At 43.7% G+C, this 18,067-nt stretch overlaps 1 protein-coding gene across 3 annotated transcripts in view; it reads right to left on the bottom strand.

Annotated features, from left to right (window-relative positions):
• Window positions 1–18,067, bottom strand: part of SORCS1 (sortilin related VPS10 domain containing receptor 1) — a 408,602-nt gene that overhangs the window by 228,738 nt on the left and 161,797 nt on the right. For all 3 annotated transcript variants that reach the window (XM_034776637.1, XM_034776634.1, XM_034776636.1), the window contains exon 3: window positions 10,415–10,514. In XM_034776637.1, the coding sequence (XP_034632528.1) occupies window positions 10,415–10,514 (100 nt within the window). The remainder of the gene's footprint in view (window positions 1–10,414; window positions 10,515–18,067) is intronic.

Raw genomic sequence — 18,067 nt, 5'->3', positions numbered from 1 at the left:
ATTATTACTGGTTTTTCTATTTTTGTAACCTCCCTGAGAATTTCACAATCACCATCACCGTCCTGGTCAGGTGGTCTGTAGTATATTCCTACTGCTATACTCTTATTATTCAAGCACGGAATTTCTACCCATGGAGATTCTATGGCAGTGGTTCTCAAACTGTGGGTTGTGACTCCAAAGTGAGTCATGACCCCATTTTAATGGGGTCACCAGGGCTGGCTTAGACTTGCTGGGGCCAAAGCCCAAGCCCAAGGGTTTCAGCCCTGGGCAGTAGGGCTCACGTTACAGGCCCCCTGCCTGTGGTTGAAGCCCTTGGGTTTCAGCTTTGGCGCCCTGGCCTAGGGAGGTGGGGTTTTGGCTTTGACCCTTCCCCCCCCACCACCCACCTAGCTGGTGGGGCTTGGGTGGGCTCAGGCTTTGGTCCCCCCTCCTGGGGGTCCTGTAGTAATTTTTGTTGTCAGAAGGAGGTTGCAGTGCAATGAAGTTTGGGAAGCCCTGTTCTATGGTACAGTTTGATTCATTTAACATTGTTACTATATTTGACTCTGTTTTCTTTCACATATAGTGCCACTCCCCCACTAGCATGACCCATTCTGTCATTCCTATATATTTTGTACCCTGGTACTACCGTGTCCCATTGATGGTCATCATTTCACTAGTTTCTGTGATATCTGTTCTATCAATAGCCCCATTTAATATCAGGCACTGAAGTTCTCCCAGCTTAGATTGCAGAAGGGGATGATGACCCAAGATCAGGTACTTTGTCTGACTCATGACATAAAAAACCCATTTGAGTCTGGAAGGAAAGTTGGTGCAGTCCTTACAGATTTGATGACAACCTACAATCATGTGGTAAGCCAGGCTGACTGCCAAGATGCTACAAGTTATTCTTTGTAGGCTGATGGTGAGGGGTATCCAGGAAATGATTAGGAACTACAGCATCCTCCTGCAACTCTGGGAGAAAATCAGTTGCCTTAAATATCTTCACAATGGCCTTCCACAAAGGTCAATTTTGGTTCCCCATTTGTTCAACATATACACATACAATCTTTCTGAAATGCAGGCTGAGAAGTATGTATATGCTGATGACATCTGTATTGCTGGCACTGGAAACAATGTTCCTATTTTTGAAGGGAATCTCCAGCCAAGAGATGAGTATTTTGATACCTTACTTCCAGCAGTGCAGACTAATTCTTAGTGAAATCAAGACAGTGGCAACTACTTTCATTTAAAACAATTGCCTGCCAATTGGCCCATCCATGAACAAGGATGGTTACTGCCATTCTGACCAGTTGTCACCTATTTGGGAGGAAAATTCGACCATTCCTTTACACACCAGCTTGACCTGGAACACCTGAAAATGAAGGTATCTTCCTGTACCGCCTCGATACAAAAAGTATTGGGATCCTCCTCAGGAGCAGATCCTTTGTTCATCTGACCTGCCCTAATGTTTGCTCCAGCTGAATCCTGCACTGCAACCTGGGGGTGCAACCACCTCGCTCAGCTTGTCAACATGGAGCTGAATCTGGCCACTCGTATTATTACTGGCTGCTTGAATTATACACCAACCTCCAGTCTGTATGTGCTAGTGACATAGCTCCATTAGATCTTTGATGAGATGCCATCACGGTTAAGGCTGCCTGGACAGTTTTGACAGAAGAAACTAACCTATTACATCTCTGGTGAGCTAATGCCCCATTTTCAGACAGGAAACAACATGCAGCACCAACTCAAAGGTCTCATAATATTCAGGGCAGGAATCGCTCTTCTGGGGACCAGGGTGTGACAACAAAGCTGATCTCTTGACACCTTTTTTGCAATAGTAGCTCACATACTCCTGGAAAAAGAATGCTACTGGCCTTTCACCATGCACCGATGATCAGTGCTTCCAGGGAACTGAAAACTATGCTCTCACAGCGTGGACGCATCAGTGGGAAAGAGTCTAATGCACTAAGTAAATTCAGGACTCCATCACTCTGCCGGCCTCCTAAATCCATTTGATTGTAGAGCCTGGTCCAGGCTCATCCGGAGTTGCCACAACTGTGCACTGCTGTGACTGTGGGGCAACATTCCAGACAATAACTCATGTGGTGGAAGAGGGCCCAATTTGACACCTGCATTCTCTGGTTACAGAGCCTCGACGTTGCTCTCTGATGCTGTATATGAGAAGAAGTGGCCAGATTAAGTACAGGTTATATGTTCAGTTTCCTGATTGGATGATAGCAACAGCAACAGGCCCTGTTATCAGCAAAGCACATGCTTAACTTCAGCTTTAAGGAGACTACTCATGTAGTTAAACTTAAGGAAGTGCTTAAGTGCTTTATTTAATAGGGATAGGCTTAAGCATGGGTTTACAGTTAAACCCGTGCTTGATTGCTTTGCTGAATCATTGCCTTAACCAGATTTCTTATGCAAATATTCATAGGAAAAAATATAATTTGCTTTCCATGATTAGGCAAGAGTACAAGCTTAAAATTTATTTTCCATTAAACCTTACTAGAGAAATGTTTGTGGAACAGAGAACATTAAAGGTTGAGAGTGCAACCAAAGAGAATTCATTTGAAATGTCAAGCAAATATTCATGGGGAAATATTTGCAGTATTTACCTAGTAATAATAGACAGTCTACTCACCCTCCATCTGGTGTGTGTGTGTGTGTGTGTGTGTGTGTGTGTGTGTGTGTGTGTAAAATATATCTTTCGAGAAGTTGAGATTTCTAGTGAAAAACTAAAGCCATATAGCTTAAAAAGGTGACTAACAATCTTTCAGAGCAGGGTTATTTCTAAAGTAAACAGGACTTCTCTCAACATTTCATCATTTTGGGGAAGAATTTCTGCCCCCTTAATCAAAGAGTTTTCAGTAGAAACATTCTTGAGTGAAAAATTCACAAATATTCCCCCTCCCTTTCACAAAATTAAGGCAATTTTCCATTCCACATCGAAATGCAAAACCTGTCCAGTTTCAAGGGTTTGTGCGTTTCACTACAAATTTCACATAGCTTTAAACTATTACTCTCTTTCTCTTGCTCTCTTAGTCAATGAGACTACTCCATGGGCTTAACTTGACACACATAATTAAGTCGTTTGCTGGATCAGGGCCTTATAGTATAAGGATACAGCTTTTGATAAGTCAACCCTATCCTTTAAAAATCCCCTTTTGCCCTAACATGCTGCATCTTCCGTAACTCTCTGCTGATGCTTCCCTACAAACCAGTAATTCAGAGGTCATGCAATCCTGTCACCCAATAGCCAAGCTTTAGCAAAGGAACAACAATGGGAAAATGCGTAATAAATGTATGTCCAGCACACATCAGATACAATTACTACATAAATCCCCTCCATTGGGAGCTGGGACCAGAACTCTAGTCTTTCCACCATAAAATGAGAAGGCCCTTGTTACTTGATGTGAAGGAGAACTTCTCCACCTTCTAACAGAAGCTGGCCAGCCAGAATGAGACAACATCACTCGTTCATTCACACACAGATCTGAAAAGTCATTAATATGCCATCAATTAACTTTTGCTTCCAGTGGCACCCAAAATCCAAGCAGTACTGAGGCTCTTGAGAACTTTAAAAAGAAAACAAAAATTGTCAGGCTCAGTTTGAATTTTGGGGAAGAACGTGCTGGTCAATTTGGTATTTGATCTGAATTGATCTGAACCAGTTCACCAGTCCTTAGTATTGACCAACAAGTAGGACAACTAATTTAGATCACACAAACTTACAACTGGTCCAAATCTTGTAAGCTTTACACACGTTACAAAGTAATGGGAGTTTTGGATGCTTAAGAGCTGCAGGAATGGGCCAACCCACGTCCCACTAGCTTGTGAAGGAATCAAGAGCAACTGATGCCAGTCCTGACAAAAACAGCCAACATATTGTCGACAGAAGGAATCTTCCTTACCTCCTTCAAACACACAATAGTCCAACCAACACTGAAAAAAAACCCTACCCCGATACATCAGTTCTAGCCAACTACTGCCCAGTGTCAAACATCCCAATCCTGAGCGATCTCTCCGAGAGGCTAGTCAAAGCACAACTACAAATACATCAAGATGTTCAGCCGTGACTAGTGATTGTAGGTGCCTCCATCTTGAGATGTTTTAGAGGGGTCCTGTCAGTGCTTAATTTGTGCTAGGGCCTTGCAGTTCATAGCTCCAGCACTCTAAACTTGGCAATTCATAGCCCCGGCACCTCTGGACTTGGCAGTTCATAGCCCCGGCACCTCTGGGATTGCCGCATCAATTATGAAAATTAAAAAAAAAATTGCTAGCGCCCTGGCAACTAACTGCTTGAGCCCCAGCTCCTCTTTCATGACAAATTAAGCACTGGGCCTGTAGGAATGAAGGAAAGTAGATGTGTTTTGTAGTTTAAGTAAAATAAAGGGGTTTTTAATCAGCCATGGAAAGGCTTTGAATATAACAGGGGAAAATGTAACAAGGCCTTAAAAACAGGGGGAGGGATAGCTCAGTGGTTCGAGCATTGGCCTGCTAAACCCAGGGTTGTGAGTTCAATCCTTCAGGGGGCCACTTGGGGATTGGTCATGCTTTGAGCAGAGGCTTGGACTAGATGACCTCCTGAGGTCCCTTCCAACCGGAATAATCTAGGATTGCTTCTAATTTTTGAATCTATTGGCATCTGGCAAGATTAATTTTGGGGAAAATACTGAGCTCAAAGTTTGGTTGACAAGAAAAGAGAAGCCTCTCATTTATCAGGAATAGTTCTAACTAGTTTAACAATAAAGAAAAGCTGATCTGTGATGAACTGCTAGTAACCTTTGACATACCAATGTTGTCTTAAAGAAGGAGCCCATTCATAAAATCATGTCTACTCAAGGCTAGGAAAGGGGTCAACCCCAAGCTGCCCCAAACTGGTTCTTAACTAAAGCTAGCCATTGGCAATGACATCACTTGTTTGTTAAAGAGTATCAAAAGATAACCTCTTAAAAGTATTCATTACTGGTTCCTGCCTATCCAGTTGGAGCTAGTCAGCATGGGTTTAAGCAACCTTGGGTCTAGGCCTTTTGTATTTTAATCGACTGCTTATGAATTTGTTACTGAATGGGTAACAATAATTGCTTATTATTTAGGCTTTTTAGACATGTTTAGAATAAACATGTGTAACTATAATTCGGCCTTTGGATTTAAGAAAGGAATTTATGGATGAATTGGTGTCATGGTGGCACCCTGTGTTAATAAGTCAATAATAATTCCAATGGGCCCTGATTTTCAGAATTCATCTTAAGCACCTACCTTCTGAAAAGCAGGTCCTTTCAAAGACATCTCAAGTTGAACGTACCAAAGTAGAGATGCCCAAAATCTATAGTAACTTTTGAAAATCTTGGCCTAAGTTTCCAAGGGAGAATCAGCAACAGACCGACTTTGAGACCGTCAGAGGACTTTCATGATACCAGTGCAAAGTATTAATATTTTATTATTCAATGTGCTTTTTATTTCTCAGAGATAACTGATTAGGGAAAAATATATCACAAAATAACTTTTCAATGGGCCTAGATCCAGGTTTTATTCAAGCACATCCCTTTCTACATCTATCAAATGCCTATTTCATTGGAAACTATCATGATGCAAGGAAAGAAATTGTACACAAATATACTGCTGTGTCAACGTTATTGATTTTCTCACCATTTGTAAAGACCTTCATTGTCCTACTTAAATCTATCAGCATTTCAAAAGGCGACCCTGGGAGCCCCATTTATCTGGAGCTGAACATTCTTTTCATTTCCATTTAACAATCAAAATCATGATTTAAATGGCGAGGGCCCCCCTCTCTGCTTCCATTACGTTAAATGTCCGAGAACAGTCAGTCATCATCCTCTCTCAAAGTACTGCACTCAGTTTCAATAATTTGTGTTGAACTCCTTTGTGGGACTAGGAAAGTTACAAGCCTGTGTTTTTTTTTAAATCAAGATCTCATTATCCAGCCTGATTTTTTTAAATCTGAGCAATTTAGTTAAGTATGCTTCATTAATCAGGTAGCTCTGTAGCAGCCCGGGTAGACCAGTCAGTCTTCTTTTTGGGTCTTCCAGCAATCATTCAAACAATACGAAAACTCAGTCCATTGGAGTGGGGAAGGAGCGACGTTCCACATCCTAAATCCCCTGTTGTGCATCCATGCACAGCTCAAAGGTCAGCATCCAAGTAGCAATTTTGCTTTCATACAACTTGCAAGAGAGAGAGAGACAGAGAGACCACCCGCAGCGCTAACAGAACTGGTTCAAAATCCCCAGCTCCATGCAGCTCTCCTCCCCAAAGCCACCTTGTTCTTCCCCATTCTTCTTAAAGCAACCATGTCCCAAACATCAAAATGGACAGAATCATAGACTCATAAGAAAATAGGGCTGGATGGGACCGCAAGAGATCACCTACTCCACCCACCTCCCATCCATGCTAAGGCAGGACCAGGTATACTTAGACCACCTCAACAGGTGTTTGTCTGGCCTGTTCTGGAAAACCTCCAGTGATGGGGATTCCACAGCCTCCCTAGGTCACCTGTTCCAGTGATTACCTAGCCTGAGAGTTAGAAAGTTTTCCCTAATATCTAACTCAAATCTCTCTTGCTGCAAACATCGAGAACAAAGGCTAGGCCTACATTTGGAGTTGGGGTTGTGATTCCCTGCTCACGTAGCCATACTTGTGCTAACTCTCATTAAGTTAGCATGCTAAAAATAGTAGGGTAGCCGTGGTAGCATAGAATCACAGAACTGGAAGGGACCTCGAGAGGTCACCTAGTCCAGTCCCCTGCACTTTAGGCAGGACTAAGTATTATCTAGACCAGTGGTCTCCAAACTTTTTTGATCGCGCACCCCTATCAATAAAAAAATTTTGAACACGCACCCCCGGCCGCGCCGCAGAGCCAGCTCTACCATTTTTGCCGCCCCAAGCCAAAAAAAGAAAAAAGACACTCGGACCCCCGCCCAAACTGCCGAAGCAAAAAAAAAGCTGCCCGAACTGCCGAAGGCGGCGCTGCTCCGGCGGCACTCCTCCTGCCGTGCACCCCACTTTGGAGACCACTGATCTAGACCATCCCTGACTTGTGTTTGTCCAACCTGCTCTTAAAAATCCCCAATGATGGAGATTCCACCACCTCCCTAGGCAATTTATTCCAGTGCTTAACTATCCTAACAGTTGGGAAGGTTTTCCTAATGTCCAGCCTAAACTGTCCTTGCTGCAATTTAAGCCCATTGCTTCTTGTCCTATCCTCAGAAGTTGAGAAGAAAAAAATTTCTCCCTCCTCCTTGTAACAACCTTTTATGTACTTGAAAACTGTATGTCCCCGCTCAGTCTTCTCTTCTCCAGACTAAACAAACCCAATTATTTCAATCTTCCCTCATAGGTCATGTTTTCTAGACCCTTAATCATTGTTGTTGCTCTTCTCTGGACTTTCTCCAATTTGTCCACATCTTTCCTGAAATGTGGCACTCAGAACTGGACACAATACTCCAGTTGAGGCCTAATCAGCGCGGAGTAGAGCAGAAGAATTACTTCTAGTGTCTTGCTTACAATACTCCTGCTAATACATCCCAGAATGATGTTTGCTTTTTTTGCAATAGCATTACACTGTTGACTCATATTTCGCTTGTGATCCACTATGATCCCCAGATCCCTTTCCGCAGTACTTCTTCCTAGGCAGTCATTTCCCATTTTGTATGTGAACAGCAAGGTGAGTGGCAACCTGGGCTAGCCGCCCCAAGTACAAACCTGCCTGGATCCCAGGGGTATGTACTCGGGGAGGGTAGCTTGTTAGGGTTGCCAATTTTCTACCTGCAGAAAATTGAACACCCTTGCCCCATCCCTTCCCTGAGGCCTTGCCCCCCGCTCACTCCATCCCCCCTCCTGTCACCTGCTCTCCCCCACCCTCGCTTATTTTCATCAGGCTGGGGCAGGGGTTGGTGTACAGGAGGAGGTACAGGCTCTGGGCTGGCACTGCAGAGTCTGGGGTGGGGCAGGGGTGCGGGACGGGGATCAGGATGTGGGCTCCAGGTGGCGCTGACGTCTGGCTGCTCCCGGGAAGCGGCGACATGTCCCTCCGGCTCCTAGGCAGAGGCACGACCAGGGAAGCTCTGTGTGCTCCGTGTGCTGTGGTTCTCGGCCAATGGGCGCTACGGAGCCGGTGCTAGGGGCGGCACCTGTGGGCGGGGGCAGTGCACGAACCCTCCCTGGTCGCCCCTCTGCCTAAGAGCTGGACAAGCTGGCTACTTCCTAGGAGTCGCACAGATCCGGGCAGGGAGCCTGCTTTCCTCTCTGCATCACCAATCAGACTTTTAACAGCCCAGTCAGCAGTGCTGACCAGAGCCACCAGGGTCCCTTTTTGACTGGGTGTTCCAGTCAAAAACCAGACACCTGGCAACCGTATAGCCCAAAGCTATACGACTATTTGGAGCATGCCAGCTCAAAGAGAGCTAGGGTGATTATGTCTGCTTGAGCAAGGAATCACACCTCCACCTTCATGTGTCGATGTAGTCTAAAGTACTGCTAATGGTACACTTGTCAAGCTTGTCCATGAGGCATAGAAACTACAGGATCATTTAAACTAAAATAATTTGAATTAGGCCCCAGTTCTGCAAACATGTCTTCACATGAGTAATTTTACTTGCATGTGTAATCTCGTTAAAATCCACGGGGCGTAAAGTTACTCATGTATAGACGTGTTTGCAGGATTGAGACCTTAATTTGCAAATTCTATTTTAGTTGGGAGATGAAAAGTTACCTGAGTAAGAGCTACCAGAGTATCAATGGCACATTGTACAAAAACTGGTGTCTATGATGGTTCTATTCAGACTACATGGACATCCTGGGTAAGTATGGGTTTCAAGTCATCTAAATGACTTCATATCCATCATTCTTCTCTGTTTATGTGGAAGTGGTGTTTACCCCCTGCGCTCAAGTCACAGACGGGCAATTCAATGTATAATGTGGAAAACCAAAACGAGGTTGATGAATGCAAAACATGGACTAGTCAGACCTCAAACAAGCAAGCTAGAGCTATTCATAGACCTAAAACTCTGAATATTTTCAAAAGACAGACATGTATGCTGCCTCAAGGGAACTTAGCTGGTGCAAATGGTAACTTCTTTATGGCACATAATAGGTCACAGAAGTCATTTGTGGGAAAGGCAGTTATATAAAATGCAGGGTATCAAACCAGATGACCCAAGTGATCATTTCTGCCACTACTACATATGACCTTTCAGTCCCTCATTACAGCACAAGTATGTAATAAGGGTGAAATTCGCTATTGTGCAAAGGGCCAGCAAGAAGCCTATGCAATATTTAAATCCCAGTTAAGCCCTACAGACAAGATCCCACACTAATTTATCACCCATGCTGTGGGAGGAAGAAGTCCTAAGGGATTAAATAGTTCTTGGTACCTAGCCTTGTACTGGCCCTCTGTGCAGGGGTAAATTTCACCCCAAATGAACAATCCTTGAACAACTGTTCCCATGTCTTGGGACAACACAGACTTTAAGATCAAGAATGCTGGTGTTCCTGGTTTTTTTTTCTTATGCAGGCATTTATCCTGTGTATACTGCATGGAAATTCCCAATCCATATGAACTGTCTCAGTTTCCCTAAACCAGTTAGGTGCCTTTCAAGTGCAGAGGAAAATGAAGTCCTTGCCTCAAAAAGCAAGCAGTCTAAAAGGACACACACCACAGGCTGAGACGGAGCAGCAGGGTCTGCAGAGAGGGGGTGAATGGTACCACAGAGACAGCTAAAACCTTGCTTAATACAGAATTTGAGGGAGACTCTGCCTGGGGGCGTCCCCTTTAATCAGGGGTCTGTGTGGGACAATCCAGGGCATTATTCCCAATCATCACCCTACTTCTTCATACCCTGTGCCCTATACTTCCATATAGCAAGAGACCCTGTCAGAAATGTACAGAAGAGAAGGTAGCCTCTGCCTTTTACAAGCATGCCGGCATCATAAACTCTCACTAAATTGTAACTCAGTGGGGTGCTTGCCTAATTAAAACCTTCTGGGCTTTGGGAGCATTTTCTCTTCAGGATTTTGTCAGATCCTGTTCAGTTGGCTAGTGGGAGAACTGTCAGGGCACATAACCTTACATGCAATCTGGTTTCCGGAGATCCTAACATCTTAACGAGTCTCTCCCCTTCTAAACAATGAAATCATCCCCAGCCAGAAGGTATACATATGATGGGATGCTCGATACCTTTTATGCCCATCCATGTCTTGTAAACAATCACAGCCCCAGATCCTCAGCCGTTGTAAACCGGCATTTACTTCAATAGAGTTATGCCAATTTATACCAACACAGGATCTGGTCCATAGTACTTACATGAGCAGTAATGAACATTCAGGGAATGGATGAAGATTAACCAGCCAAGGCAGAAGTCATATCATAAACTAACAAGACGCTAAACGTATTCTCACTTACCTTGCGCTTGTTGGTTGGGCAGACGTACAGGTAGCTCAAAATAGTCTTCAGGCCAACCTTATCGTTCAGTTTCTCATATGTTGTCCCGTAATCTGTTGACCTATAAATCAAAAGAGAGCTTTAATAAGTACAAATACTTAATCACAAAAGGCACAAGCCGATTGGCTGCTTTTCAATGTAAAGCCTATGTTTTACATAGTGGAATGGCTCTCCGGAGCTTTTTGAATGATTCATGTAGTATATAATGATGCTTAATTATGTACACACAGCATCATGTGAGTGGTTAACATTTGCATTTAAATTGGATTAGGAAACATTAAAACAGCATCTTCCCACTGCACTTTAAAATAAACATGTTCAATAAGAAACATTAATTCTCGATAGAAGAGGAGATGATGATAATTATTGTAAATGCCAAATAACTGAGAGCGAGGGGCTAAGTTATCACTTCAGTATATTATAAGCTCACTCAGGTTCTTTTTTTACATAAAATACTGCATCCTTTCCAGGCGCGGCCAAGTGCTGTTGCTTAGTAAAAACAATGTGTTCTCAGAGTGAAAGCCACTGATTTCCTTTAGGAAAGCCCAACAGCATGAGTATTACAGTTCACATGGGCTTGTTGTGTAAAAAAAAAAAAAGACAGAGGATGGTAAAAAAAAAGCTTAACGACTCTACAAATTGACGTGCTTCTTTTGAAAGTATCTCTGATATCGGTGTTGCTAGTAGAGACATCAGCTATCTGTTCTTAATCAGGACAAATAAAGAAAACATTTAAGGCTGTCTAATGTAGCCAAGAACTCTATTCTGACGCTTGACTGGAACAGAGATCAATTATTAGCAAAAGATTCAATTCGTTATGTGAATCCTGTTTAAAAGGATTATCTTCTAGTATCTAGAAGAATGTGGTAGATGATGGAACACTTAGTACTGTCTAATTAATTGGCCTCTCAGAGTTGGTAAGACAACTCCCACCTGTTTATGCTCTCTGTATGTGTGTATATATATCTCCTCAATATATGTTCCATTCTATATGTATCCGAAGAAGTGGGCTGTAGTCCACGAAAGCTTATGCTCTAATAAATTTGTGAGTCTCTAAGGTGCCACAAGTACTCCTGTTCTTCTTTTTTTAGTACTGTCTGGGACTATATACCACAGAAGAATGCAACGTGTTTCTGGACAAGCATAAATATTTCAAAAGAAGAACGTGTGCCTTTAAAACAAACACACTACTGTCACAAATGTTGTCATTGTAAGGAATGGATGTATCACTAAAAACTTCCACTTCCATTTGCAGAGGGCCAGAATATCACCTCCCAACCTACCATTCTGATGCCCGGCTGCCGACATCCATGATCTCCAGGTTTGGCTATCACATCTCATTATATCTAGGAATTAAACCTGGGGCTGACCAGAAGATGGCAATTCCATTTCACAGCAACCTTCAAGGTTTCAAAATTTATTTTAATTCCACATTTTAACGAAAACAAAACTTTTCAAATATTTTTTTGCAAAAACCAGAATTGTGTCAAAGTGTCTGTTTGGGGATCAAAACACAAGCTTTTTAATTAGGCAATTATATTTTGATGGTTAGAACACTGTCCTGGGATGTGGGAGAACCAGGTTCCAAATCCTTGCTCTTCCTGATTCATAGCAGAGTTTTTCATCCTAATCAATGCCCTAACCACCAGGCTACATAGCAAGTAGGCATATGTGTTTTCCCGCTCTCTCCCTCTGTTTTTGTCAAAATTGATACTGCTCTGAAAAACATTTCAGTTCAGTATATTTTGGCAAAACTGTTCCCACCTGCTCTAAATAAACCCCACACACAGAAAAAAGCTCCAAGTGGTAAAAAATGCAGCCGCTTCACTGCTTAGCAACCCCGGTCAACATAAGCACTTTACCCTAGTGCGCCACTCTCTCCCCACGGAATCCAGAATCCAGCTGAAGCTTGCTGGATTCAAAGCCTTCCACGGGATTGGCCAGCAACTCCCCCATCCTCTGTTACTGTGCGCTCTCCCAAGACAGCAACATTCCACCAGAACAATGAAGCCATCAGCAAGTCAGAGGCAGTTTGTGACAACAGGAGATAACTGGGCCTAAACTAGCACTCCCACAAAGAGATAAGCAGTGACTAAACTTATATCTATGATCTTCTCTCACACATGCACCCCCCACATGCAAACGATTTCGCCTATGGGCTGAGAAGGAAGAAAGAGGGGTATCATTACTGTTAGTTCTACTTCTGAACGTATGGGAGATGCTGTAACGCTATGGTGCTGGGAGCCATCGCAGTAGGTAGAATACAACACAATCCTGAATTCCTGGCCTCCATCTGTTACACTAGCCATATCTTAACACTGCCTCCCCGTGGCCAAGATTTGCATATGCTCTTTATTGATATTTCTGTTGCATTGTGTGTGGCACCACATTCTGCCTCTATTTAAACTGAGATTATCAGTAAAGACAAAAGAGTAAAAGTTACCAAAGGGCAGAATTTGGCTCAGAGAGTTAGGAATCTGTATATTGATTAATGGGTTAATGTCTCCCTTTAATTGCACTAATGTTATCTCATTTATTTTGATAGAGTGGCACCAGGAAAATTGCCAGGAGAATTCACCGCATACATTTTATTATGAAGATGTTAAAAACAAAAAGCCACACAGCAAAACAAGACAAAACAAAAAAACCAACCATGAAACAGATGTTTCAAATCTATTGTAAGTAATGATCTTATATTCAGAATTACTAGCCATTTTTTCTGACTCTCCAGGCAATTATTTTGCATTCATGGCTTTATTTACAAGGTAACATTATCTACAGATGGAAGAGAGTGCTTCTGTCAACATCTATAACAGCACTAGAAATAGTAGAAAGCTTGGGGGAAAAAACAAGATGTTTTGCAGATGAACAAATATGCAAGTGATCAAAGGAGCTAGCATCTGATTTCAATCTTATCCATAATCCATGCTTTTCGTGATTCTGCCCTAAGTGACTAATAATCACACACTCCAAAAAACATAGCTAAATGTATCTTATTTGCATCTGTTTTTTCCTGTTCCTCTCATACTATTTGAACGCTGCCCTTCTTTTTTATACATGTTCTAAATATTATATACAGAGCTGGTCAGAACCTAGAATTCTGTTTTGCTGGAAATCCTGATTTTTTTCTTCATTCCCAAGTCAGCATGAAAATTCATAATTTCTTGTGGAACAAGAATTGTATATCAGAAAAATTGAAACTTTTTTTGACTTTGTTTCTTGTCTATATGGACAGAACTTTTCATTTTGACTGTATTGTTTCCCCTTGTTACCTTATAACAGAAGCAAAATGATAAAGTCAAACCAAGATGCTTCAACCTTATCAAAATGAATCTTTTCAATCATTTTCTATCAAAAATGTCAACAACGTCGATACATCCCTATGGAATGTTTCGATTAGGTGAATCAGCATTTTCTGACAGAAAACACTGTTCTGATTGGGAAAAAATGGACCAACTGCAATCAGAAAGAATTAGCCGTGGGCAGAAAAACAAGGCTTGCTTTCTTTACTGCAATATTTAAATTATATACCGACCACGGTTCCCAGTGAACATGGTATTTAAACACATGTATAACTTTAAGCACAACAGTAGACTCACTGACTAAAGCCGGTCAGAAAAATTATTATTTTCTGCAAAAAGCTTAGAAGAAAACATGTTTTCTGCAAGAGTTTTCAAGGTTTCATTGGAAAACAAAAAGGGTTTTGTTTGGGGCTTTTGTGGTTGAAATCATGACAAATTTTGACAAAAAAACACGAATTGTCACAAAACTTTCTGTTTTGTTAAAAAGCCATTTTGTTGACTGGGAGGAAAATGGTAAATAATATTTGATTAACTCTATCTGGACAACTCACATGCTTAACAGTACCCACATGCTTAAATAACAGACGGAACTGAAGCATATTTTGACCTCTGCAGCACTGAATGGAGGTCAAGACTTCCACCTGCATCCTGGGAAGGCAGTGCTTTATTCCATGTGTGACGTGTTAAGTGTGCCTGGATAAACTCTTGGGATGCAGCTGCTCTACCCCTGCCCAGAGGAGGCCACTATTGTCAAGGCTCCATATTCCCCTTACTATGTAGGTGTGCAGGAGAACTGGACTGGTAGCCATGGAGAGTAAATCTTCCATTTGCTTACAGGATAGGTAGAGTAGAGGCACGGCAAGCAGTTCAAGACTCTCACAGACTTCAACAGAAGGAGCATTGTGGTTTTTGATGGGGTCGGCAGGATTAGGGTTGCCAATTTTCTACTCACACAAAACCGAACACCCTTGCCCCACCTCCTGCCCGGCCCCGCCCCTCCTCCAAGGCCCCGCCCCTGCTCACTCCATCCTCCCCGTCGCTCATACTCCCCACCCTCACTCACTTGTTCATTTCCACTGGGCTAGCTCAGGGGTTGGGGTGCAGGAGGGGGTGAGGGCTCTGGCTGGGGGTGCAGGCTCCTGGGTGGGATCAGAAATGAGGAGTTCAGGGTACAGGAAGGGGCTCTGGGTGAGGCAGGCGGTTGGGGTGCGGGAGGGAGTGAGAGCTCCAGATGCGGGAGCGGGCTCTGGGGTGGAGCCAGGGATGAGGGGCTTGGGGTGCGGGAGGGGGCTCCAGGCTGAGGCAGGAGGATGGGGTGTGGTAGGGGGGTACGGGCTCTGGGATGGGGGTGCAGGTTCCAGAATGGGGCCAGAAATTAGGGGTTCAGGGTGCGGGAGGGTGCTCCGGGCTGGGGTGGGGGTTGGGGTATGGGGGGTGAGGGCTCCGGCAGGGGTGCAGGCTCTGGGGTGGGGCTGGGGATGAGCAGTTTGGGGTGCAGGAGGGGGCTCTGGGCTGGGATCGAGGGGTTTGGAGGCCAGGAAGGGGGATCCGGGCTGGGGCAGGGGGTTGGAGTGTGGAAGAGGGTCAGGGGTGCAAACTCTGGGCGGCGCTTACCTCAGGCGACTCCCGGAAGCTGTGGCATGTCCTCCCTCTGGCTTCTATGCAGAGGCGCAGCCAGGTGGGCCTGCACGCTGCCCCATCCGCAAGCACCACCCCCACAGCTCCCATTGGCCACGCTTCCTGGTCAATGGGAGCTGCGGAGCTGGTGCTTGGGATGGGGGCAGTGCGTAGAGCCCCCTGGCTGCCCCTACGCCTGGGAGCCGGAGGGAGCACATGCCACTGCTTCCAGGAGCCGCACAGAGCTACAGCAGGCAGGAAGCCTGCCTTAGCCCCCTGCGCCGCTGACTGAACTTTTAATGGCCCAGTCGGCGGTGCTGACCAGAGCTGCCAGGGTCCTTTTTCGACCAGGCAACCCTAGGCTGGATGGAGACTTAGCCCTATATGAACAGTCAATAGAAAGCTTGTTGTACAGCTTGGTAACCACTGCTTAATAGAATTACCAAATGGAACCCTAGAGGGTTATATATTGATTGACCTCCCCTGACCCATCAGGTCATAGGTGGGTTCCCTTCTTAGATGGTAAGCTCATACCAATACCTAATCTTCCTGTGAGTATGTACAGTGCCTAATGCAACTATACTGCTGGCTAGGTCATCTGCAGGGACTGAACAGAAAACTTGTGGATCCAAAAACATACGTTTGCCTTGCTGCTGGAGATGGAAGCCCAGATCCATTAGCTTAAAGGCAGTAGCTGACCGAAACTTCTGTACGTGCCTTGTCTCCTAGAAGGGGACAAAGAGCTATACTACATTAGACCTTGTCTACACACAGAATTTGCACTGGTTTATCGTAACATGGTTTTTAAACTGATTTACTTAAACTGCTGCAAACCCTTGTGCGGACACTCTTAGTTGAAGTTCAGAGTGGCTTATTTTGACTTAGGTTGACTGGGTACAGGTTTAAGCTAAGCGACACCAAACTAAGGCACTCTGAAAACGAACAGAGTATCCACATCGGGGTTTGCACCAGCTTAACTAAACCAGTTTAAAAATCACAACTTTAATTAAAGCAGTGCAACTCTCTTATGCAGACAAGCCCTTACTGCAGGTTACACGAACACATAGGAGGTGCTACTGGAATTCAAATACTAAATAGTAAAGGTGTAATATTCAGAGACAGAGTATTTGGCTTGTTCCTCATCTGACGGACACCCATTTTGCACCATACTAATTTCATTAGCTTCAGGGGAGTCAATCCTGATTTGTACCAATGTATATTTAGAATGAGACTCTTTAATGTTTATCTGAAATCAAACTTATTTTTGCATGCGGCCAGCAAGACAAACACTTCTAATTTTTACCCAGCCAAATGACCTGACAATAATTAAACAGCACCAAATATCCAGATGGGTCTGAATCTCTGTGTAAATTAAGACCAAACTAGCTAAAAACGTCTAGAATAATTTATATTTTGTAAAATGTTTGTGAGAAAGTTGGCATTTAAATAACTTCATTATTATTCATTGACAGCTTTTTTTCCCCTCCTCTCTACTCCCATCAGGGCAAGTGACATTTCTATTACAGTATTATAACAAACTCCTGCACATTTTAAATAGTCACAGAATTCCATTAGTCCACCTACTGTCATGAATATCTCAATCCATTCCTCACACTATTTCAGAATAGGCAATCAGCATCAGCCAGTGACATGAACCCTAAGGAAATTATCTTCTGCTGCCTTAAATATTGTGCATTGAAATCTAGAAGCCTGTCACTGTAAATGTATAGTTTAAATATATTGCTTGATAAGTTGTTATTTACTTGCTTCTGTCAGAAACGTAGGGGCTGCCTGTATTTCTCTATTTTACCTTAGCTGCTGCAGACTTGAAAGTTAGCCAGTCATCACACAGCCATGCAGAGAGGTCTGTCTGGGGCACTTGAACAAGAGAAATAAACTGTACTTGGATTCTGGCCCATGTAAATATAGTCAATTTCTCCTCTGACAGCCTAGCAGTTTGCCCAGAATCCTGAAAAGGGACATCATCAGAATAGAATAAAATAAAGCTCATATTAAGACACACAAAATTCCTTGCTAACAACTCAAAGCATCAAATAAAAAGATTTTTTTTAAAACATGTAAAGTACTTGGTACCATTTATGCTGTTTGTTTGTTTGTTTTTTTCCGCTTCACTCCACTTGCGTGATGAAACAGGAAACAGATTGGTTTAATTTTCTGTGCATTGATACAATGCTGTTTTATTTTCCTGCTTGATTCCTTTTTAAAATCATGAAACGATTCATATTTCTATTTGGTTTTGTAATTTATTTATTGTTCTAGTTGCTGCTTCGACTCCTTTCAAAGTTGTGCTCACAGCAGCTACATTCATAGATTTTAAGCATTCTTGGGAGGGAGTCTCCTGGCATCAGCATCACAGTATCTGCCTCCCCACCCATGACTGTTCAAGGGCGGGATTAGCAGGCCAGGCCCATCTCAAAGGAGGGGAGGGGGCGTGGGCCAGTCCTAACTTAGGGAGTGTGGGGGTGGGGGCGGCCTAGGACAGGGATCAGGGCCCGGTTTGCTCCACATTCAGCTCCAGGCTAAGCTGCACCATTGCTGCCTGTCCAGCTGCTGAGGAGAGGGGGCAGTGCTGACAATACAGTGATTAGGAGCCGCAGCGTGCCACACGGTGACACCCGCAAGCCCAGGGTAGACACCACAGCCCGAAAACACACTCCCTAAGTTCGGACTGGCC

The sequence above is a fragment of the Trachemys scripta genome, chromosome 7 (genome assembly GCF_013100865.1).
Source record: "Trachemys scripta elegans isolate TJP31775 chromosome 7, CAS_Tse_1.0, whole genome shotgun sequence".
Classification (NCBI taxonomy): Eukaryota; Metazoa; Chordata; order Testudines; family Emydidae; genus Trachemys; species Trachemys scripta.
This window is presented reverse-complemented; position numbering and strand designations above follow the sequence as displayed.